Source organism: Bicyclus anynana, chromosome 5 (assembly GCF_947172395.1).
Source record: "Bicyclus anynana chromosome 5, ilBicAnyn1.1, whole genome shotgun sequence".
Taxonomy (NCBI): Eukaryota; Metazoa; Arthropoda; class Insecta; order Lepidoptera; family Nymphalidae; genus Bicyclus; species Bicyclus anynana.
Window position 1 is genome coordinate 16,639,406 of NC_069087.1, and position 25,382 is coordinate 16,664,787.

General features: G+C 42.4%; 1 protein-coding gene across 1 annotated transcript in view; it reads right to left on the bottom strand.

Annotated features, from left to right (window-relative positions):
• The window catches only part of LOC112043956 (hemocytin), an 86,081-nt gene that overhangs the window by 7,595 nt on the left and 53,104 nt on the right, over window positions 1-25,382 (bottom strand). Inside the window, exons 47-74 of the mRNA XM_052881462.1 lie at window positions 24,365-24,470; window positions 23,412-23,703; window positions 22,585-22,803; window positions 21,685-21,919; window positions 20,931-21,079; window positions 19,958-20,208; window positions 19,034-19,251; window positions 18,518-18,735; window positions 17,722-17,913; window positions 16,893-17,020; window positions 16,365-16,481; window positions 16,111-16,230; window positions 15,469-15,618; window positions 15,104-15,262; window positions 14,388-14,551; window positions 13,839-13,968; window positions 13,319-13,405; window positions 11,692-11,854; window positions 10,196-10,306; window positions 9,212-9,424; window positions 8,949-9,046; window positions 8,332-8,535; window positions 7,616-7,735; window positions 6,978-7,136; window positions 6,214-6,360; window positions 5,013-5,220; window positions 3,191-3,364; window positions 2,253-2,405 (exon numbers count right to left, since the gene is read on the bottom strand). Of these exons, the coding sequence (XP_052737422.1) occupies window positions 2,253-2,405; window positions 3,191-3,364; window positions 5,013-5,220; window positions 6,214-6,360; window positions 6,978-7,136; window positions 7,616-7,735; window positions 8,332-8,535; window positions 8,949-9,046; window positions 9,212-9,424; window positions 10,196-10,306; window positions 11,692-11,854; window positions 13,319-13,405; window positions 13,839-13,968; window positions 14,388-14,551; window positions 15,104-15,262; window positions 15,469-15,618; window positions 16,111-16,230; window positions 16,365-16,481; window positions 16,893-17,020; window positions 17,722-17,913; window positions 18,518-18,735; window positions 19,034-19,251; window positions 19,958-20,208; window positions 20,931-21,079; window positions 21,685-21,919; window positions 22,585-22,803; window positions 23,412-23,703; window positions 24,365-24,470 (4,685 nt within the window). The remainder of the gene's footprint in view (window positions 1-2,252; window positions 2,406-3,190; window positions 3,365-5,012; window positions 5,221-6,213; window positions 6,361-6,977; window positions 7,137-7,615; window positions 7,736-8,331; window positions 8,536-8,948; window positions 9,047-9,211; window positions 9,425-10,195; window positions 10,307-11,691; window positions 11,855-13,318; window positions 13,406-13,838; window positions 13,969-14,387; window positions 14,552-15,103; window positions 15,263-15,468; window positions 15,619-16,110; window positions 16,231-16,364; window positions 16,482-16,892; window positions 17,021-17,721; window positions 17,914-18,517; window positions 18,736-19,033; window positions 19,252-19,957; window positions 20,209-20,930; window positions 21,080-21,684; window positions 21,920-22,584; window positions 22,804-23,411; window positions 23,704-24,364; window positions 24,471-25,382) is intronic.

A 25,382-nucleotide genomic window follows, 5' to 3' on the forward strand; every position in this document is an offset into this window, starting at 1 on the left:
AGTAAAAGCCATTACTGGAAATATGGATCAAGAAGATGCTATTAGATTAGAAAACGAAATTCAACAAATAAAGCGGTTAGCATTAAATAAACAACACCAAACGTTAGGTTTAATGACAGATTTCATGAATGAATATAAACAGGGTTTGGAAAATATTAGTAATAATCAAAGGAAGTTATCTAAAGCAATACAAGGTTTAAACAAGCAAAATGGAGCTTTAGATAATCAATTGCACATAAATAGCATATGTAGTCAGATAGAGATAGCTTTGCAACAGATTTTTGATAGATTACTCACATTGGAAAACGCTTTAACGTTCTCTCATTTAGGACGATTGCATCCGAGCGTGGTTGATCCTAGTTATCTAGTATCTGAATTAATTAAAATAGAAAGGGATATTAATAAAAATAACTTACGATTACCGTATTCACCAACAGTCGAAAACATTCATTTATTAGAAAAAGCTATAATAGTTAAAGCTTACAGCACCAATGAGTCGCTGAACTTTGTTTTGGAAATACCGTTAGTAACTAACTATCCCTATAGTTTACTTCACTTATATTCTATTCCCAATCAACAAAATATTATCCTCATTCCAAAATATCCTTACCTTATTTTGGGAAGCAACAAGTTCGCGTATCCTCACGAACCGTGTTCGATGATCACCGAGGAAAACTCCATTTGCCGTCACTTGGAATGGAAATCACTGAAAAACTCTCAAGATTGCATCGCTCAGCTACTTCAACATGAAAACCCAACTAATTGCACATACGCTGCCGCAGATTTTGAAGATAATATGATAAAGCAAATAAAGGATAATAGCTGGATTATTATAATAAAAAAGGAAGAAGTCATCAAGACAACCTGCGGGAATGACGTCCAGTATCAAAGGAACCATGGCGTTGTCCTTATAACAATTAATAATAAATGCATCGTAGAAATAGCTGGCAGGAGTCTGCAAACTCACTTGAAATTTGTAAAGATCAAGGAAAGCATCCCCTTGACACAAACGAGCACTTCAATGGAAATTAACCCACAAATAACATTACATCTGGAAGACATCCCTCTGGATAACTTAAATGAATTATTAAGGAAGACGCAGATCATTCAGCAAAATGAAGAAACACCAACAATTAATATCGCACCCAGCTGGCCTACCCTTTGTTTATATATTATTGCGACCCTTGTCGTCGTAGCCGTCATCCTGAGGTGGTACCTTCGTCGTCGTCGAGGACTACCAGCAACGATAGAGAATCATCAGCAGTTGCAGTTGCAGGAACCTCTACAACAGCAGCAGCCTTCTTCTTCATCGTGCTTCAAGCTTAAGGGGGGAGGAGTTATATCAGCGTAACGCCTGCTCCAGGAGGCTCATCGTCTTCAGTAGCTATTAAGATAATCACCTTAATGTAAACTTTCAGTTAGAATTAAAATCACTTTTGTACCAACGCTCTTAGCGAACGGTTGTCCGTTTCCTGACTTTTCTTTGTATCACTTTTCATTTTCAATTTTTAAAAAGCGAGTTATCCCGTCCCGTTCATTAACTCTCGTATGTTGTTTTATTTATTTAATGTAATTATAATGTCAATTTAATAATTTACGACTAAGGGTAGGTAAGTAATGTCAATCCTTTTCCATTAAATTTTGTCTCTCGCATGTCTGGCCTATACTCAAGTAAGCTTAGTAACTTCTATATCTATACTTATAATAAATCTGTAGAGAGGTCAATTCTGTACATGAAATATATTTTCAAAATATCTATCAGGGGGTGATTAGTGATCGATACTGATGCCAAAAATGCAATCAGTAAAATTTTTGTCTGTCTGTCTGTCTGTATGTTCGTTATAGAAACAAATCTACTCGACGGATTTTAACGAAACTTGGTACAATTACTCTTCATACTCCTGGGCAGGTTATAGTATACTTTTCATCACGCTACAATGGATAGGGGAGCAGAGCAGTGAAGGGAAATGTTGGGAAAACGGGAGAAGTTACTCCATTTTTTAAGCTGCCGTCGCGTGTGTAGCCTTAATGGGTAGGGTAGGGGTAGGGTAGGGTAGGGAAGGGTAAGGTAGGGGTAGTTAAAAGTTTACATCTACTTTCACGCGGACGAAGTCGCGGGCGTCCGCTAGTCTATACTAAAGCACAATATTAAATGATATTGTGGACAACATTTTATTAATTCATGATTTCACGCTTATGGCGATACGGCGGTAGCTAAGCCCTGTTATGAACTGTGAACACAGTGTAGGTACCTTTGTTGTACAGCGTGCTGGAGTCGCAGCTGCCGCGGCACTCGTTGAAGCCGTCGATCGCCTGCGTGTTGACGCACAGCCCGCGTATGCCCATCGACTTGCTGATCAGCCCCACCGTGTCGCCCTTTGGAATCGGCTTCGGGACACATTTGCCTGCATCAAAATAATAGTAATGCAATAATAAGTAATAAAACATATAAAATTGCCACTTTCACAAGTTCCTATTTGTTTAAAAAACTAAACAAATCTGTGAAATAATATGGCAATCCTGCAACTGAGACGAATCTTATGATGACCTAATATAAGGCGGCCAACCGTCCCTTATTCTGCGGGACCGTCCCTTAATGCTAGATGTAATCCCTAATAATTTGTAAAATAGTCCCGTAAAACGTTGGATGCGTCCCGCATTTTCTACCACACGACACACATACACAACAATACCGCTGCATCTTTAAACGTTGCGCGCGGCAAGCGTATAGCGCGTGATTTCGTTCTCTCTTTCTCTCTAAAGATCACATGAGGCGTTAGAGCGGGAGAGGCGCGCGCGCAAGTGATCTAATTGTTTGATTTTTAAAAATATTGTGATATACAAAGGCATTTAACTTTTGTACCTAAGTTTTTATTTAATTTTGGTAGGTATCGAATACTGACTAAACTTTACACTACCCCCTCCCCCCCAACCCTATCTATCCACAAAACTTCCCGTATTCCATTTTTAGAAAGTTGGCCGACATAACTTCAGGTCATAACTATCCATATCAATAGTTGTAAAAAATATGGATAAAGATGACACACTCCTAGACACACCACTAGTACGACATCCTAAATTGACCGAGCTGGGGATTGTACCCGTGGACTCTCTGTTGAGAACTGCAGCACTACTCATTGCGCCAGAGGTCGCCAACAAAATGGTTATAAATAAGGATCACTGTACTCACTGTGGTCAGACGGCTTAATCTTGCAGACCTGGCAGCACGTCTCGTTGACGAGGTCCTCCGGCGCGCAGTCCGACACGTCCGGGCACAGCTCCGGCGCCGACGTCAGGGACACCTGTCCCACCACACCGTCGCACGAGTACGTCGTGCAGTTGTCCGGGGACTGCCAGCTCTCTCCTGCATAATGGGAGAAAATAATTTACTTCTAATTCAGACTCGAGACTTGGACGCTAACTGTGAGCCTCATAAGAAGGCTCAAAGTCACATAGTTGGCGATGAGGCAAGTTTTTCTGCGTGAGATCCAAAGTTACTGACATAGCTCAGCGAGTCGTGAAGGTGAAGTGGCAATGGACAGGCCATATAGTTCGATGGTCGTTGGGATGCCAAGGCGCTGGAATGGCGACCCCGCACCGGAAAGAGCATTGTTGGCCAACCCCCCAAGCGGGTTGCAGGGAGTCCCTGAATGCTGACGGCTCGAGACCATTTCCGTGTCGTTCGGAAGTCCATGCAAGAGGCCCATGTTCAGCAGTGGACATCCATCGGCTGATAATGATGATGATGTGATGATGACTAAGAATTTTAGGATACAGGCGGCTCAGGACCGTGGTGTTTGGAAGTAGGTACCTACAAAAGGCCTGTCCTACAGTAGACGTCTACCCTGACGATGTGATAATATTGATAAGTTCCCTAAATAAACAAAAAACGAGTGTGCACACGACTAAAGTTCTTTTAAAAATAAAATAATACCTAAAAGAGAAACTTAAAATATTGTACCCGTTAATAGCTCCATCTGGCGTGTCACACCTGCTTTACTTCACAAGTTCCTACTAATTAATTCACAATTATGTCGTTGAATTACTCAATAGATTTGGCGCTGGGCTTACTGTTGTGTCGTAGTTTAATAGTGGTATTACTTATTTTAAGAAATTAAATATCACGTATCTCAAACGGTGAAGGAAAACATCGTGACCCTTGGGCCATGGAGTCGCAGTGCCAAAAAATTTTTCCGTACCATTTCACCGCGGCTAGTTGCCTCGACTGGTGACAGAAGGGTTGGCTCATTTTTTGCGCAAAGGATCAGCCTGGCTGTCCAGCGCGGAAATGCAGCCAGTATTCTTGCCACCATTCCAGGTGGGCATGATTTGTATAGGTATTAGGATAAGTTAGCTTAAGTTCCTTATTGTATTCTTTCTCAATAAAAAAAAAAGAGGAAACCTACACATCAGAGAATTTTCTTAATTCTCTGCGTGAGTGAAGTCTGCCAATCTGCATTGGGCCAGCGTGGTGGACTAATTGACCTAACCCCTCTCATTCTGAGAGGCGACTCGAGCTTAGAAGTGAGCCGTATATGTTGATAATGATGATGAATGATGATTACTGATGGCGCTTTAATAACATTTTTCGTAACATTCACCAGCTTCCTCCCCAAGTCCAGCACGCGTAGAGACATTATACTTTTTCGTTTGACGGCCTCCGTGGCGCAGTGGTATGCGCGGTGGATTTACAAAACGGAGGTCCTGGGTTCGATCCCCGGCTGGGCCAATTGAGATTTTCTTAATTTGTCCAGGTCTGGCTGGTGGGAGGCTTCGGCCGTGGCTAGTTACCACCCTACCGGCAAAGTCGTACCGCCAAGCGATTTAGCGTTCCGGTACGATGCCGTGTAGAAACCGAAAGGGGTGTGGATTTTCATCCTCCTCCTAACAAGTTAGCCCGCTTCCATCTTAGACTGCATCATTTACCATCAGGTGAGATTGTAGTCAAGGGCTAAATTGTAAAGAATAAATAAAAAAAAAAAAAAAACTTCAATATAGCGAAGCTGACTCACCCAGCTGGTGCAGCTGGTCGCCCAGCACGCACTTGTCCTGCAGGCAGCGGCCGCAGCACGCGCCGGCCAGCGGCTCCTGGTAGCGCTGCTCGCGCGCGCACGTGGACTGGCACGTCTCCACGCTGGCCTCGTGCGTGAGGCGGCCCGACACGTCGCGGGCGCACGTGTAGTTCTTGCAGGGGTTCGACGATGGCCAGCTTTGACCCTCCTAATAAAGTAGAAAATAGTATGGTATCCCATCCCCGTCCTTGGCCCACCCTAACCAACCAGCAATTTACTTATATCTAAGAAAATTTAATAATTCTACTACCTATAATGCCTAATGAAAATATTATAGACCTTCTCCAGAAGGGGCGAATTTGTCGCGAATCGTATCGCGCGAATTCATACGCGCGTTGTCGAAGTACATCAATAGGTACATAGCGTCCACAAGCATCGCGCGAATTCAAAATACGCGCGTAAATCGTGTGCACTACGCCAGACTCTCGTCTCGCGCGTGATTCGCGGGTATTGCGCGCGAGTCGAGATACTAGGGACGCCTTGTTGCGTCCAGTTAACGCGCGAACTCTAGAGCAAGTGCACGTTTTACTCCATGTTACGTACTGAATTCCTCCCCAAATGCTCGCGCGTTAGTACGCACTTTGTGGACGCAACGGTCGCGCGTAATATAAGCGAGAGAATCGCGGTGAATTCGCCCTTTCTGGACTGAGCCTTATCGAATAAATTTATTTATTTTTCTCTAATTTGTTTAGACTGAATAGTGTACATATAATCAAGCTTATTTGTGACGGAAAACTGCAGCGTCTGGCCTCATTAAAGGCAAATCCCCTGCCCTCTTTAAAGAAGAATAGTCAGAGGCAGAGCGTTCAATTTTACATTGGTTCAACGGTTCTGAGACTTTTGGCCAGCATATTTTATTATCCATGATTCAGGTTTTGGGCAGTGCATTCGATTCCTCATAGCTCTGGACAGTGTATTAAATTTCTCATAGTTCTGGAATATTTAAACAGTGCATTCAATTTCTCATAGTTTTGGAAATCTTGGATAGTGCATTCGATTCCTCACAGTTCGGGAAATTTTGAACAGTACTTGTGATTCCTCATTGTTTCAAATTCAAATTTTGGACAATGCATTCGATTTTTCAATGGCACGGAGACTTGTAAAGCGCTTGTGCTGCACTGGTTGGAATGCTGCAACTTACCTGGTAGATCTTGTTGCCGACGCGGCAGGCGATGGGCTCCTGCTTGAGGCAGCACTCGCCGGGCACCTTGTCCTTGCTCAGTACGAACTGTTTCTTGAGCGCGTCCGATAGTTCTGGGCAAGACTCGTTGACGCTCTGCACTTGTAACTGAAACAGAAATTAACGTTAGCGAATCTTCGGTTATCTTGGATGAAATTAGAAATATAAAGAGTGAGAGAAGGTTTGGTAACTTGAGTCTTGATTCGTGTCATGTCGAAATATGGAGAAATGTCTAAATAAAATATGACTTGTTTTATGTGAAAAATTGTCGAGTATTTTGCCGCTCTGTTATTGATGAAGCTTTGTACAAGTTTTTCCGGGAAGCAGGAATATGAATGCTGACAATATTTTTTATAGTTCCGTGACATAAATAAAGTGATAAATACAAACATTACTTTTGACAAAACATACGTCATCCGACAACATCTATGCGAAGCGAAGTTTGTGCATATACTACCGTATTCGCTTAACTTTGGATCAACTTCGCGAGTGTCACTACTGAGTGTCAACAACATGGAACCGAACTCCTGAAGGGTAAAAAACGTATATTTAGGTTTTAACAAAAAACCTGCCGCCGCCTACCTCTGCGCTGCATCCCCACTACCGTTCAACAAACCAATCCACTAGAACAATGTCATAGCGCTCATGTTCTGAAGGATTATCCCACAGTGGGTCAAGCCTAAAGGCTCGACTAGGTACCTAAATACCTTCTGTTCAAAACTCACAGTTCCGTTGAGATCCTTGCAGGTGTAGTTGGTGCAGAAGTCGGGCGAGGTCCAGGCCTGCCCCAGTGGGTGGGTGACGCCGTCCACCACGCACGCCACAGGCTTGCATTTGCCGCAGCACTGCTTGCTCTCCGGGGAAGCAGGGAAGTATTCCCAACCCTGGATTTTGAAAATCAATTAACAAAAATACTTTTGCATGCTATTTTTATATATTCTGTTAAACCTGATCGACGTTTCCATGTTTGAGCATCAGTTTGAGAATCATTTATTTAAATAACTTGTTACATTTTTCTCTTTTTCAAAATTGGACCGTACATTCCGCGAGTACAATTTTGAGTTCAGAGTTCTCTACTATACTTATAAGTGAACGATACAGTAACATTACACATTATGTTTGCAGGGATAATTTTGGGAGACCAACACATAGATAAGACACATAGATCGAAGAGACTCATGACTACATGCTTGAATGTCCACGTCCACATCCACACAAGACGCATAAAATTTCATCCATTTTAAAGATGTAGTCGTACAAGCTCGTATATGCACAGTTTAGGACAATTGCCAATTTAAATATATTTAATTAGGTGAATATTCAGGGAATATTCAAATGAGAATGAGCATAAACCTATACTCACAGGTTGGCAGTCGGTGTCGCATCGTTGCACGGTGGTGACCTTCTCCAGCTTGCCATCTTCCAGCTCCGCACATTTGTAGGACTCGCACACGTTGTACGGAGACGTCCAGTTCTCGCCCACCTAGTCAATGAATAATCATATTGTGACAAATTAAAAGTACAATACACATCAACATCTTTCCAATCACTCATGTATTTTTACAAACACCATTGGCTCGAACGTCCCTATAAGCAGAGTTCAGAGTCATACATAGTGACAGGAGACGCCTTATAGAGGAGTATCCTTTCCTTTTCATCTAGTCCTCAGGCTCCACTCTGACAGAGCTTTTGCGCTCGTCCAAAGATGATACTGCTGCAGTCTCCTTAGGGAAACTATGGAACGAGGATCGGAGTGATGATTTAATGTAGATGTACCCACATTATTTAAAAAAATGTTAGTATATTTATGTGCGAGAATTTGCGTTCGCATTAACAGCTATACCTAAGTAAGACTCATCACTAAGGTGTCTCTTCCCGAACGGCCCTCTAAGCCGAAATCCGAGTCTCAGAGGAGACGCCCTTAGAGAGTCGCCAATCTGTGCTACTACTCTGCTTCTGCCTTCGGGCCCCATCAGGCGATGCTTCTGCGCTCGCCCAAACCCCCCGGTGACGCCGCTGAGGTCCCGTAAGAAGCCTACGGCACTTACACAATCAGAAAAAAAAAACAAGATGTCGTACCTTGTATATGTTATCGCCGTCTCGACAGGCCACATACTCGGGAGCGGGACAGCACGCGAAGGGCACGAGGCGCGGCTCCAGCACGAACTGCTCGGTGGAGAGTATCGGCGGGCAGTCGGTGACGGTGCACTGCGCCGACGGGCCGCCGACGGAGCTGACGCAGCGGCACGAGCGGCACGGCCCGTCCAACCACACCGCGTCCATCTGACTCGACAATACAACAGATTACAAATATTGAGCGTGCTGTTGACTTTCTTGCTGGCACTACCACATTCTGGCAATAAATGAATTTGAGGATTTGTCTCGCAAAACAGTAAGAGAGTCACTAAAAGTAAAAAATAAACACACATTGTTGATACAGTAGAATGTAAATTCAACTAACTAATTGATTCAGAAAACTTTGTCAGTCAATAATACTTTATGAGACTATAAGAAATACGCTAGAATAAGAAATTCTGCATAAAAATGCTAATATTTTTGGATTGGCTTATACACTAATAGTCGTATTGTGTATTGTTAAGAATCTTCGTACCTATGCCGTCAATGTATATTTATCCTTTTAGGATATATTCGACGCAATAAATAAGATAAATCTTTAGGAGTAGTCATTCACTCACATCTTTAAGCATAACTTCTGGCTCGGGGCGCAGTTGTTCGCCTCCTTTGGATGCAGCTTGCCATTCCAGATTCACCACGCATTTATCCTTGGGAAGTTCTAAAGATAGGAATAAAAAATAAATATAAATAATATAGAACCTCAGAGAATAACCAATTATGAACAATTTAAGACCTTTAAAAAAAGCGTCAACTAGTCGGAGGAAAAGGAAAGATTGGTAATATTTAAAAGGCAATGCGACAGATATGAGAAAAACGAACATACCGCATTTGTGGTCCGGGCAGCACTCCCCGGTGATGTTGGTGGTCTGCAGCGTGTGGTACTTCGGGCAGGCGGGCGGCTTAGGGCACGTCACGCACACCATCTTCACCGCCGGGCAGCATCCGCTGGTGTCCACCACGCGCTCCACGCCCGGCTTGATCATCTCCACCTCGCTCTCGTCCGGGATCGGGTCGCACTCCTCCGCGGGCTTGCACTCTGGGGAACAACTTGCGCTTTTGTCTAGTGTCTAAGCCAAGGGTGAGCCATCCAATTTTGGGAGGGCAAGTTAGGTAAGAAATAAAAATAAATAACTACAATAAATTACTATAATAAAGCCAAACTCAACGTGGAATGTTTATAGACAAACATATTAAAAATATAGGTAAATAAATTCGCTAGTCAATTTACACCTACATATGAATAATTTTAATTAGCTTGTTCCTATATTATAACATTAGCTGACGCCGCGCGGTTTTACCCGCATGGCTCTCGTTCTCGTAGGAATACGGGGATAATATATCCTTCTATAGCCTTCCTCAATAAATGGGCTATCTAACACTGAAAGAATTTTTCAAATCGGACCAGTAGTTCCTGAGATTAGCGCGTTCAATCAAACAAACAAACAAACTCTTCAGCTTTATATATTAGTATAGATATAGAAGATAGATGCATTTTCTAACGCAGTTGTCTACAATTATTTTCGTGATAAACATGGAATGTTTGGCTTTAATATAATAAGTACAAGGCCGATTAGTCGGCATCTTCGCAACTAGTCGGCTAGTAGGCTAGTCGGCAAAAGTCATTGTCGGCGCATCTCTAATAATAAGATTATTTTCATCTAATCTAATAATTAATAAAAGTGCTTGTAAGCCTAGAAATAAATATATTTTCTTAAATATATATGTAAAAGGTACTTTTGGGGCGACATTACAAAGTCTTACCCTTTAAAACATGCATTACATAACGTGTATTTTCGTGATGTCTTACCGCAAGCGAACTCTTTGCATCCATCGGGCCTGGTCTTGGTCTTCAACACCTGTCCGAACCCGCACTCCAATTTTTTGGGCTCTTCGCATCTCTCATCCGGTGGTTTCAACACTACGTACAAATTATTGAGACATAAATGGACAGACAGCTAATATACAATAACAATATAACTATAAATTATGACGAAAGAGTGTAATAATATTTTGGCATGTCTTTGATTTCGAGTGTGTTGTAGACCACACGACTTTTAGAAATAAAACTTCTTTCGAAAATAACAAACAAAGCGCCTTCTATGAGCTTCAGGCATAACTGCTTCGCAACAGGTTCTTGAAGTGTACAAAAAGGGTTTTTTTCAAAGTTCACTAAGAACGCCATCTACTGGAAATAACAAACATTGTTTCACTTTGCCTGTAGATGGCAGCAAGCCTTCCCCGGTTACACTTTTCGTAACGGATTCACCAACCTATAGCTTGGCAAATGCATACCTACATAGCACTCCCGATGGTCCACGGGGTGGCGTAGGATCATCAATGACAGAAAAAAAATTACGTAATAAATTATGTGTAGCGGACACATAATTTATTACGTAATGAATAAGTCTTAAGATATCCTTGAATATCCTTTAAAACATAACATAACCCGATCTTATAATATTAAAATAATTCAAAACCAAAATTTTCCTATTAAATATTTAAATATAAAAAATAAGTCCGACGACCTGCTAAGTTATTTGGTTGTCAAGACAACCAAATAACTTAGCAGGTCGTCGGACTTATTTTATTTTTCATGACGAAAATGCACATTGTGTGCGTTTTGTTCTGATAACCGCAGGTCATTTAATAAGAGTTGACTTCTGGCCCGTACCGCGCGCGTTATTACACCCCTGCAGTCAAACATCCCCCGTCGCCCGCATACTCGTACCATGGCAGTGTCATCAACGAACTTGCCAAGCTATCGTTATCAACCCATATTCGGCTCACTGCTGAGCTCGAGTCTCCTCTCAGAATGAGAGGGGTTTGGCCAATAGTCCACCACGCTGGCCCAATGCGGATTGGCAGACTTCACTCACGCAGAGAATTAAGAAAATTCTCTGGCATGCAGGTTTCCTCACCGTTTGGGACACGTGAAATTTAATTTCTTAAAATGCACATAACTGAAATGTAGGAGGTGCATGCCCCGGTCCGGTTTCGAATTTACACCCTCCGGCATCGGAGGCAGAGGTCATATCCACTGGGCTATCACGGCTCTCAAACTATAAAAGAGGACAAAAGGTCAAGCTATAGTCGAGATGTTTTACTTATGAGCTTCAATAGCTCAACGGTAAGAGCGGTCGGACTCATCACCGAGGGGTGTTCGAGCCTCGCCCCGTTGGTCTATTGTTGTACCCACTCCTAGCACAGTCTTTCCTGACTAGTTGGAGGGGAACGAGAATATTGGTCATATTATTAAAGATATGGCAAATATTCTTAAAAAAAAACAAGTGTTTGTCCACATACCGCACATGTAGTCAGGGCAGCAGGCGCCAGGCTTGCCGGGCTTGGTGAGCCGGTCCTCCAGCTCGGAGCACACGGGCGCGGCGCACGACTGCGTGGTGCACGCCACGTGCGCCGCGCTCTCCGCCGACAGCTTGCTGCACGTGCACTTGGTGCACGCGTCCTCCTGACAACGCAATTAGATAGATATATACCTACTTTATTCGTACACTACAAAGACAAAAACAAGTGAAATAAAAATATATTAAGAAGAGATCAGCATACAAAAGGCGGCCTTATCGCTAAGTAGCGAAGGCTTAAGTTAGGAAAACTTAAGGACATCACCAGGTGGCGTGAAACTATAAATGCAATTAGAGCATTTTGAGAATGCGTTACAGTGAGAGTGAAATTTCTGTCCTCTATCTCTAATCGGTAAGGCATGTAAAAACGGCCTAGTTTTGACGGCTTCCGTAGCTCAATGGTATGCGCGGTGGATTTACAAAACAAAGATCCTGGGTTCGAGCCCCAGCTGGGCAGATTGAGATTTTCTTAATTGGTCCAGGTCTGGCTTCGGCCGTGGCTAGTTACCACCCTACGTAACGTACCAAAAAAGTACCGCCCAGCGATTTAGCGTTCCGGTACGATGTTGTGTAGAAACCGTAAGGAGTATGGACTTTCATCCTCCTCCTAACAAGTTAGCCCGCTTCCATCTTAGACTGCATCATCACTTACTTAAGTGAGATTGTAGTCAAGGGCTAACTTGTAAAGAATAAAAAAAAATGTAGTTATGCCCTACAATTTTTCTAATAAATGTTGGACCTATAGAAAACGAGATAATCGCGATAAACTGGTGATCTTGATGACGCAGTCTCGAGATTTTAAGAGACTTTTGAGAAAACATTTAGAACTCCATAATGGAGATGTATAGGAGTTATCATTTTTTTATTCTGATTGAGTAAGTGCCGAACCGCTATGGCGTCACCAGGATGTTGGGCGAGCGCAGAAGTATCGCCTGATGAGACCCGAAGGCTGAAAAAAAGACAGAGGATGGAACGACTCTAAGAGCGTCTCCTGTGAGACTCGAATCTTGAGTTAGAGGGCCATTCAGGAAGGGTATCTTGGCTTGAGTGATCAGTCCGGACGAAACCCACGGACGTGTGACGTTAGATATCGGGGACGAGTTATGAAATTATTACGTAGTTCTCAATTCTCATACCGGAGTTGATCTATTTATTTTCCTTCTTTAACTGCGGGGCAGTAGGCGCCGTGAGAGTTCCGTTGCATTTGAATATCTTTGTGGGAGAACGGCCTTAGCGAAAGTTTTAGAAACTGAAAAATGAGATCGAGTCTTCTAATTGTGCAAAGGATATACCTACCTATATCTAATTAATGAAATAAAGGACTTTTTTCCGAAAAGCCTTTTTTATGTACCCTTTGGTTAACTATTTAGTACAGAGTTCTTGTAATTTAAATTTTAACAGGCTTTTATAATGTGGCGACTCATGGATAAGACGACTGCCCGACTCGCTGCAGGATGACGTCGTTATGAACCCATATTCGGCTCACTGCTGAGCTCGAGTCTTCTCTCAAGATTAGAGGGGTTAGGCCAATAGTCCAATTATACTTTATGCAAGGGAACTTTGTAATTTACCTGCCACTCGTCGCCTGCATAATGTTCCTTCTTGGCGTCGCACGGGAAGCACTTGTTTGGTTCTATGCAAGTGTTGTTCACTCGCGCCTTAAAACAAACAAACAAAAAATATCAATATATTTAATAAAAAAGAAGATTTAGAATTTCACAACCTTCTGAATTGTGTCTGATGGTTTATGTATAAGACGTGTTTATCTTTTGGCATAAAGGAAAAATGTGTTGGAACCGGTCCTAAAAAGTACACAAACAAACAAAACTCTTTTCGAAACGTTTCAGAATTCCAAGAAAAACTCGAAAGCAAATAGGTTAGTATGTACTTTTTTGTTTAGGTAACCTAACGCCAATATACCTACAAGCAATTGTAAACCTCATGAATGAAGTAGTAAGGTGCATTGCATTACCTACTTGCACGTTGTACCTAGAATATAATGACAAGCAATTTGTGAAATTTTGAGAACTATAAAATGAAATGTTGATGAAATTTAGCCCTTTGTAAAACTTACTGACAACTTATACTCACTTTGCCATAAGGACAGAAGCATCCCTCGACGGCTTGTTTGTCGCACGTGTCGGGCATCAGCTCGAGCTGGTCGTGGTTGTCGCAGGTACGCTCGCAGTCCACGCACGGCCGGTACACCAGCGGCTCTTCACTGTACAACAACATCCATATTTACTGCGATATTTATAAACATGGACTAAAATTCTCTAAAGCAAAATAATTCGGCAGTATTCCTTCAAATAGCTTCTTATTTGTCAATGTTGTCGACAGGAATTGTTAAATATTCGATTATTTGTTTATTTCAAAGGCTTATTTATTGTTTTGCTCGCAAGGTATTACTGTTGATCTGTATTGCTGAATTATGATTAAATCAATTTATTGTTTCACATTAATCCATGTGCCTGACTCCAGTTGATTTAATGGAAAAGGGGTTTCAATACAAGAGAAGAAAGAAAGAGGGAAAGATGATAAAGAAGAGATGAATATAAAATTGGAGCTAGAGACAAGAGACCAAAGAACGAAGAAAAGCTGACGGAGAAGCGATTTGTGCAAAATACTCAGGTCACTCACCATTGGTAGGGGCAGAGGTCAGGTCGCCAGTCCAGGCAGACGCCTTGCTTGCGGCACTCGGCTGCGTACCGCTCCAGTATGGGGCATGCGTCCGTAGAGTTCGACTCACACAGTTCGTCTTCGCACAGTGCTATGTATGCCTCGGGATCCACCAGGGCATGGCACTGGGTGAGGTAAAATATAGTATTATGTTAAATTTCTATTTTAAATGGTAAAAAATATTCGTCAACTCGTATTGCAGCAGTGTGGTAGGTTATAACTACAATAATCTCCTTTCCTAAACTGGTCTGGTCTTATCTGGCAACGGACATTTGACGGACGGACGGGATTTTGAATGACTCTTACTGGCCTTGATGACGGTTTTCGATGGATTAAAGTCGACTTATCTTGAGTTAGGAACACCTAGTCCGTTGTACTACTTTCTTACTCACGCCCAAGCCATTGCGTCGTTTTATGATATACTGATCATATTTTCGGATTAGGCTAATAAATATTACCAAAATATCAATTACCAAATTTGGCCAGGCAGAGAGAACAACACGAGCAGAGAACAGGAGTGTTGATCGATCGTCAAGGAATTCCTTAACCCTTCATCCTGTAGTCACAAGTTCAGGACTCCGCTCGGAGTTTTTCTCTCTACCACTCGATGGACCAGGCACCCGCACGGTGAATCCATGGAATGATATTCGTCTCATTTCTATAGCCCAGTTACTCACCGCTCCGAACTTGGCCACGTTGTTGATGTTGTAGCACGGGTTGCGCTCCGGCGGCGGCGGTATGCACTCGTGGCGCTGCTGCGGCTCGTCGCACTGCTCCTGGCGCGGCACGCCCAGCGCGGTCAGCACCTCGGGCGTGGCCTGCCAGCTCTTGCCGTACTGGAAGTAGATGATTCATGGTTGGCTGGTTGGATTTTAAGTATTCGAGTTGCGGAAGTTCATTTTGAACTTACAAAATCGTCAAGGTCATTTTGGTGTGAAATTATCGTTGAGGGATTTTAGCCGGGTCTGGATTGCGTTACTGATTGGTACATTGATTTTTGTGGTCGTACAGCGGAACTGCATCCTGGGGCAGACATCAGTACCTGGTCGAAGTTCTCAGCGACGGTTCCGTTGCTGGTGACGAGCTGCTGCTGGTAGCCGGCGCACACGCCGCACAGGCCCTGCGTGCGGTTGGCGTACAGCTGCGACGGCACGCGTACCGTGAACTCCATCTTGGCTTGCAACACTGTCAACTGGACAAGAATATATATTTTTAAGATAACTCTGGCTCTTATAAGAAGGCTCATAATCACACAACAGGCGATGGAAAGAGCTATGTTCGGAATATCTCTGCGTGATCGAATCTGAAATTAGGATACTTGTAGAAGAACCAAAGTCACCGACATAGCTCAACGAGTTGCGAAGGCGGGGCACATTGTTCGATGAGCCGATGAACTTTAGGGTCCCCAAAGTGCTGGAGAAAACGCAGAGTTGCTCGATACACCTCACAAGGTGAATTCACGACATCAAACCAGTCACTGGATGCAGGAGGCTCGCGATCGTGGTGTTTGGAAGTACCTAAAAAAGGCTTATGTCTTGGATATATGGACGTCCATCGGTTAATATGATGATGATGTTGATGTCCAATTCTCCACTATGGAACAATTACAAATTATTGTTCTTTGGTTAAATTAAAAGTGTTTTTCTTTTATTAAAAATAATTACAGTATGTTATGTAAATTTACCTCGACATGCAGTTCCGGGAGGTTGACGTCGATGTCTTGGCCATTCAGCAGGTTTACAGTGACCCAGTCTTTGGTGAAGGGATATTTGAACACCGCTTCACCATTTACTGTTGTAATAAGCTGCGAAATAATAATTTAATATTAAATTGTTATCATGTAATAAAGACGTTTGATCATCTTTTTTTCAAATCATACGTGTCAGAAAAAACAGACGCCGAAATTGAAAAATGACTCTGTACTAATGATTTACTTACTTTTTTAGTGTCAGCATCTTTGACGATGTAGATCAAGTTCTTCTCCTGAATGAGGTGCAAAGCCTTCGTGCACACCATGCTGGGGTTGTCAGCGCAAGGGCCGTTTGTCGAGTAAACCTGTACAAGAATACATGGAATAAGTTAAGTACGACTTTCATTTGGTATTAAACGTTTTTAACTAGTTCATATATAAATACGAGCATATGATAAAGCTATAATAATAGTGTAAAGAGGAAAGATTTGGGTTTAAACTCAAAAACGACTGCACTGATTTGAAAAATACTTTCACCAAAAAACGGCATTAATAGGCAGTAACATGGGCTATATTTTATGCCCATATTCTCACGGAAATGAGAATCTCACCTACGATAAGTCAGTTAGGATCTATGGAACCAGCCTGCTCCCTTTCAAACAAAGTGTTAAAATCGGTCCTCAATTGATGGTGAACATACAAGCAGCAGGATACAAAACCTCATCATTTTTGGATGTCGGTTAGTACTCGTAAAGTACTTGGATAATATATTGTACCTGGTATTTGTGGTAGCCGGTGGAGTTGGCGTCGCGCGAGGCGAGGTAGGTGCAGTTGCCGAGGAAGGGCAGGTCGTCCCCTTCGAATGTCACGTACTTAGCGGGCGCGCCCACACCGGTACATGCACCTGCGTACATTATATCAATCATTCTGATAAATCTTAGGACTTTTTGGTTATCAAAATATAGTGTTAATGGGCTAGTTGACACTTTTTTTAGAAGTGCCATAAATTATTCATTATCGTTCTACTAGATTGAAAAATATTATCAAATTTTTTAAAGACATAAAATACACAAGAAAATAATTTTTAAATATCTTTTGACAGTACAAGCCACAACTCTTAACCAAACGGTTTAGTGTTTCACAAAATGATTAGTTATTAATCAGTTTGATTTTTATTCTTTTAATGGCAATTGACAATAGGTAACATCGATACGTATTTAGGATCCTTATTCCATGCACTATCGTACGAAATTAATATTGTTAAAATTAAGATACGAGTCAACTACCCCATTTCAAACCAGTTGGCCTTAGATGAAATCGTGATGATCTCGTGAAAACAAAATGACATTATTGACCACTAGCGCCTAACTGAAGTTATCGCTCTCTCTTTTGTTTAGATTTAACGAAAGAGAGCGCTGTATCCGGTAGCGCCGCTACGCCTATTTTTCTTCATGAGATATATAACGCGCAAAAAACTATAATATCTTTATTTACTCGTGTATGGATGTTTTTACTAAATTACGCCAGAACGGCAGAACTGATTTACATTATGATATTTTCAAATTGAGGGTAAAGACAGGTATGTCTGTCTGGAGACATACTCACAATCCAAACACTCAGGTGGGGTGATACACTGGTCACCTTTCCGCAGCGTGCCTTCTGGGCAGTAGCATCCGGGGAAGCAGTGGCCTTCCTCAACAGCGCACGAACTAACTCCGCTGTTGATGGGAGCGCACGTGGGCTCGCACGGTTTGCGGTAGCAGTCGTAGTGGACCAGAGGTGGAGGACATTCAGCCGCTGAAAAATCATTAAAAAAATTAAGACAACAATCCTTCTACGTGATCTCAGCCACACAACAATAAGAGAAGGATTATAGCACCACCCTGACAAGTTTCTGAGAATTTTCTAGAAAAGGATAAAGAATTTTTTTCTGGTATTATGGCAAAGCTGTTCCAAATCTAAATATACAAGCGAAAGGTCACTCATTCACGAAAACTCAAAAACCGCTTGACGTAGAAAGATGATATTTGGCAGGAAGGTAGTTTATAGTTAGTAGACGTCCGCCAAAATTTTGCGACAGGCCGTATTAGGGAGGTTCGATAGTTATTAATAAAATAGGGAATTGTGGAAGTTTGAAATAAAGTATAGTTTATCATTTAGAATTTATGTTTACGTGTTCGACTTTTCAAACCAGACGAATTCTATTATAAGGTGAGTTTCGGATTATGTACATCTAATGCTACTTAGACTTGGACCAGTTTCACTCCATGTGATACCAGCCTTTTGATCTTACTCTATCATTAAATTACATATTTTTACTATTTCAGAAAGTCACTTCAAACCTAAGCACGACGCTAAGATATGAATACAGAACCAAATCAACAATGTATATTCAACTTACGACAATTCATCTGTATCCTCCAGTTGGCTATATCAATGTTTTTGTCGGCTGCCAAACATTCTGCCACAAGTTTCTCCATCAGCAGACAGCGGCATTCTTCCTCGGACTTCTTAGTGCCGTTGACGACCGTCTCAGCGCATTTGCATACACTCTCCAGGCATATGCTTTTCCATTTGTCAAGCTTTAGGACTCGAGCACATTGTGCGATCGGCTCGTCACTGTAGGATAGAAGAGAATCAATCAATAATTTATTTGCATATCAAATTTCGATAAGATGACAAAAGTTTAAATTAAATAATCTTATGCTGTCTATTAACTTGGTAAATACTATTGTAAAAGAATTCAGTACTATGTAATAGACACGTATGTACACATACATTTTTTAAGAAATGGAGAGAGAAAATAACTTAAACTTCTGACATTTTCAGTGTTTTACAATTCTTGAAAAATTGGTTGATTATTGTGTACGTTGAATTTTTTGAAACATATTTACATATAAAAAAGTGTGATACTTACGTGATAGCTTTGCACACTTCCCAGCATCGTTTCTGCTTCTCCGGAGGGATGACTTTGATCTCGCACGCATCGGGCGCCAGACCAGGCTTGGCCCAAGAACGGCCGAACTGTTCGATGCTGTGAGCGAGTTTACCGTTGGGCGCCGAGCGATCGTTGGAAGGATTTCCGTCGTACGCTCCACATAGCCCATCGACGTAGCCAATATATTTTTTGGAAACCTGAAGAAAATGTGTGTTAACAAGATGTGGAAAGTTCTTGCCAGTTTCCAGATGTTTTTTTTGATAGAAATATATTTTTGAAAAACACATGATTTGTATCAAAATCATCATATCAGCCGATGGACGTTCATTGCAGGACATAGGCCTTTTGTAGGGACTTCCAAATATCATAATCACTGAGCCGCCTGCATCCAGTGAATCCCTGCGACTCGCTTTTGATTGATTTTATGTTATGTATATTTTCTGTATTTTACTGATCCAGAAATTGCGTCCAAAGAGTTTCAATCTCAGTAAAAGTACAATCATAGGGATCCGAGATTTATCACAATGATTATTTCTCTCACCAAGCAGCATTGCTTTATTCTGCTCCATATTTATCGGTATGGTATGCCTATATAGTTACAGGCACATGAGGCCTACACTTAATATTGATTGACGTAGCAATACTTCTTGGGGCATATATCTTGTAAGCTCTGCAAAGTGTTGCTTTATTGATAGAAGATTGTTTTTGTCTTACCAATCAGCTTGTAGGATTAACTTGCGCGCCACGACATATCGTTATCTCTGTTGCGTTGAGACAAAAGAGAAGGCAATATCTCTGGTTCGACCGCAATTGGTCAATTTGTTTTCACGAGGTAATGTCGTAGATAGCATGTTAGGCCTGCAGATTCGTCAATTAGATGTTCTATGATCATAAAAAACTTACACCAATTTTAACATCGCCATCAGGATTGTAGAACACCGTGAAGTTGTATCTCCTCGATTTGATGAACACTCCGTTGCCGAGGCGGTTGACATCGAAGCTGTTCTTCTGGAAGCAGATCTTGCTGGTCTGCTCCACCGTGTACTCGTAACCGTTGTAGTCAATCATGAGGTTGGGCTTCACGAGGATTACTTGGTCGTCTTGTAAGATTATCAGTTGATTCTGGCAGGTGTCCTTGAGACACTTCTTACGAACTGTGAAGAAATCAGTCTTTTAGACAAATATCAAATTTCTGGACATTTTTTTCTTGTCTAATTTAAATGTCTGCACGCTTAAATTAATTTTGCATTAAATACAATCATCTAGCTTTGAAATACCTATATGATTTTTAGTTAAGAGTGATTTTAGGGCCTGTATAGCCGTATGGCACGTCGATTCTCTTTCTACAAACGCTAACGCTTCAAAAACGAACAAAATGTACGCGATTGACAGATCCAATCGATAACTCGATCACGTGACCTGTCGATAACGAATGTCATGTTATCGCCGTGTTACAACGCCTTGCGGTACGGACGGCTTCAGTGTGCTTGTGGCGTTCGAGCCGTCCACATCTCTTGTTGTGTAATTCTTTATGGGTTACTTGGTTGATAGGCGGGGAGAGTGACTTCAGTGGAAAAGGGGAGTGTTAGATATCTGTCAAAGGCGCCTTTAACCCTACTCACATCGTTCACAAGTACGTGACTTCACTCAAGGTCATCCTCTGCCATTCTAGGGTCTTATTTTGGTTACAGTTTGATTTGTGACAAGTGTTGTGAAACCTTTGTTTGACACTAGTTTTCTTATTTTTGTAATCACCTTTGAGTCCACTAAAAGCCATTCCCATACATTTTGTTAATTTCGAAGCGTTTGTGGAAAGAGAATTGACGTGCCATATGACTATAGGCCCAGCTATCAATGTGATAGATGGGGCACTCACTGAACACGATCCAGGAGGTGAACCGTTTCTCCCTGGCCAGCGTGTGGTAGCACACGTCGTACTTGTACTCCGAGCCGTCGAAGGTGGAGAAGGTGCGGCCGGTCATGTCGCAGTAGTCGAACCGTTCGGGCGGCGGGACGCACACGTATCTGTAAAGTTGGACGGAAACGAGTGAAATTAGACCAAATAGGTCTAATTCTAATCGCTAACAATCGTCATTATCATTATCAACCCAAATTCGGCTCACTGCTGAGCTCGAGTCTCCTTTCAGAATGAGAATGATCAATAGTCCAATGCGAATTGGCAGACACACGTTATTATTGCAGGCTAGATATTGCATAGGCTAGATATTGCAGGTTTTCTTCACGATGTTTTTCCTTCACCGTTTGAGACACGTGACATTTAATTTCTTATTTTTCGCTAATAATATTGGATGCTAACGCTACTTTTTATGTCTGAAAAATCCATAGGATCGAGTCTTCGCTCAGGCTATGAAATAATTAGCTTTCCAGTCTTCCAAGAAATTTCAGTACCTAGTAATTTTCAGCACGGACTTAATAAAGCCACCTAGAAACTGGAATACCATCCCCTATCTAGCGTATGAACTCGTCCTACAAACTTCCGCCATACATGTTAAGGTTTGTCTTATCAAGGTAGCGTTCCCAATTGAATTTTTTATTTTTACTTATAATGCATACCCTACTTAAAAACCTTATGCACGCCACTGCAGGATAAGCTTGATAATAATACTCACTGTGGGCACGCGTTGAAACTGTCAGCCACAATTTCCAGCTTCAGCGTGTACTGCGGCGGGCAAGTGGGCGTGGAACAATACGTGGGCGGAGGGGTAGACCCCTTGGGAGGGATGGGGGGCAGTCTGGGAATGCACTTGAATTGGGGACACACTTTCTTCGTTTCCGCTGTGGTCGTGTTCAACGTAGGCCTGTCTAGCTGGAACGCATCGTTCGGCCGCGGACGGGAAGGTGGACCTATAATGTTTTTTAAAACAAAAATTATTTACATAAAATATATTGCTAATGCAATTCTGGTTCTGTTTCTACAATCGCAAACGCTTTGAAAATCAAGATAGATAGATATACTTTATTTGCACACCACAAAGATGTAATGGAAGAGATCAGCACAAAAGCAAACAAAAATCAAATTTAAAAATGTATGGGCATGCCATTATCAGCAGGTCACGTGACCAAGTTGTCTATCGGATCTGTTATTCTCTTTTATTACTGTTCGAAGCGTTAGCGTTTGTAGAAAGATTGAGGTGCCACATGGCTATAAGCTCAGATAACTCAATTATGTACCACGTCATAGTCTCACTGCGATGAGACGCAAGAAAAAGCGATTATTTCGATTTAGTCGCTATTGGTCGAGATTTATCGCGTAGAGATATATTGTGGTGCACATCATTGACCAGGAAAGTGCTAAAAAGAACATTTTGACAAAAAACGTTGGTTCTTCACAATAAATGCGCGAACATCTCAGGTGAGCCAATTTTTAGTTTTAGTATGAAAAGATTTCTCAGATTTTTTATGAATTTATATAGGTATTTTAATGGCACAATGATTTTTTTACTGAATGTTTTTTATGGGGCCTTAGTATTTAAAGGTATATTTGTTCAAAAACTTGTTGTTGAGCTCACCATACGTCCCTCCTTTAGAGTAGCCAGTCTTAGAGAAGCCGCCCTTAGAGAACCCTCCTATGCCGCCTTTAGAGAACCCTCCTTTGTAGAACCTCTGGTAGGAGTTGCGCGGTCGCGGGGGAGGCAGGTCGGTGCCGGTCTTTGAGTAGGAGTGGGTAGGGGTTGTGGTGTACCGGACGTAGTAGCCGGGGGGACATTCCACTGGGGGACATTCTGGAGCTAGAACAAGAAATTAAACATGTTTGCAAACGAGATATTCGTGACATATATGTAACAAGCAGACGCCCACGATATCGTCCGCGAGGAATTCAGTTTTTCACAAATCCTGTGGGAACCATAGATTTTTCTGGGATGAAAGAAGTCTATGCGTTATTTCAGAGTTGAATCCATTTCCATTCCAAATTTTAACCAAATCGCTTCAAAAGCCGCAGCGTAACAAAGGTACGATCACGTCGTATCACCCACCCCGTGGGATTTATGGAATATTTTACGCATACAGAACCTCGGACATTTGCAAAATTGAAATAACATTTGGAATACTTTTATCCCGGAAAAATTTCGGTGTTCTTCGAAATTTGATTAAAAACATTTTAAAACAATAAATTTTAATAAATGACTAGCTGAGCTAGTTGAAACTTTTTGTAAATGGTCTTAAATAGAACTAAATTTGATACTAAATTTGATAAATTTGAAATAACTACCCTATTGAATATCCTATATACTCCTATTTTGAAGTCGGTAATTATTAAATTACAGGTACATACTTATTTTTTGCGGGTAACACCGCAGAGCGCATCCTATCGCTGTCTTCTTTCCGAACAACTTACGTTTCTCAGTCGTGGGCGCTACCGTTGTGGGCACCGTCGTGGGCTCCGTCATGGGCGTCGGCGTGGGCGTCGTGGGCTTAGTGACGTCGACTGGCGGGATCACCTCTGTGATAAATGACTCAGTGACAGGCGGAATAGTTGTGCACTCCTTCTCATCATCAGGACAGTCTTGCAAGCCGTCGCACCATTTCTCCAAGTCCAAGCACAGTTTGCTGGTGGGGCAGATCTTGGTGCCGTTCTTGCACGGCTCGCAAAGACAATTGCAGGACGGCGTCAGTGTTGGGACGAGATCCTAAAATAATTGGAAGCAATTATTACCGCACCAGAGACAATGTAGAAACGATATCTGAAAAAGTTTAGTACAAAATATATTTATAGCAAATTGTGCATTCTTATCGCACCATAGACAACGTAGAAACTTATTTAAAAAGTTTGTAATTATAAATATAACTGTTGAACCTGACTGCTATTGTTCCGATGGTCTTATAACAAATAGCTAAAGAAGCTTTCGCTTGACTGTTTGATCAAGGGTCGTATAAAGGCTGCATGTCTTAAAGACTGAAATAACTGCTATCGGAAAATTAACAGCTTAACCTTATATAAAGATTTATTATTATTTTGATACAGTAATATATTGTTTTTTTAAAGGATATTTATCATAATAATATTTTTTCTTAATATGACTAACAACTATGAGGTCCCAGTGGATATGACCTGTGCCTCCGATTCCGGAGGGTATAGTTTCGAATTTCTTCAATGTTCATTTTCAGAAATTAAATATCCCGTGTCTCAAACAGTGAATTTTAATTATTTCTTTGCATGTGTGAAGTCTAGAAATCCGCATTGGGCCGGCTTGTTTGCTTATTGGGTAGACCCGTCATTCTGAGGAGACTTGAGCTCAACAGTTAGCCGAATATGGGTTGATGATAATGAGGAGTATGACTAATGTATACCGGTTCACAGTCGCATTGCTTAGCCGGCTTGCAGTCCGTCACTCCTCCAATCTTGCACACGCACTCGTCGCAGTTCTCCCCGCGGTACGTCGCGCCCACCGGGTATCTGTAACAAAGATATTTTCTAAATACCCGCACTACTATAAGGAAAAGGAAGGTTTGAAAGGCCTTCGTGGTGCACTGGTATGCGCGGTGGATTTGCAAGACAGAAGTTCGAACCCCAGCTGAACCGATTGAGGTTTTTTTACGCAATGAACCCAATGACAGGGGCATTGGTCACGAGATGACCAGTCGTCGCCGGCGCAGTTGCAAAGTGCCTCCTGCTTGCCGGGAAGGGCTTGAGCTTGTCGGACGTCAGTGCTGGAGTCGTTACTGCTACATATGTTTGTGATTGTTACTTACGCGATGAACCCGACGAGGCGGGGGCATTGGTCGCGAGGCGAGCCGCTGCAGTCGCACAGTGCCTCCTGCACGCCGGGACACATCTGGTACGGGAAGAGCTTGAGCTCGTCCCACGTCAGTGCTGGAGTCGTTACTGCTACATATGTTTGTGATTGTTACTTACGCGATGAACCCGACGAGGCAGTGGCACTGGTCGCCCGGCGAGCAGTCGCAGCCGCTGTAGTCGCAAAGTGCCTCCTGCACGCCGGGACACATCTGGCACGGGAAGGGCTTGAGCTTGTCCCACGTCAGTGCTGGAGTCGTTACTGCTACATATATTTGTGATTGTTACTTACGCAATGAACCCAACGAGGCAGTGGCACTGGTCGCCCGGCGAGCAGTCGCAGCCGCTGTAGTCGCAAAGTGCCTCCTGCACGCCGGGACACATCTGGCACGGGAAGGGCTTGAGCTTGTCCCACGTCAGTGCTGGAGTCGTTACTGCTACATATGTTTGTGATTGTTACTTACGCAATGAACCCGACGAGGCAGGGGCACTGGTCGCGCGGCGAGCAGTCGTCGCCGTCGAAGTAGCGGTCGCCTTCGCAGTCGCACAGTGCCTCCTGCACGCCGGGACACA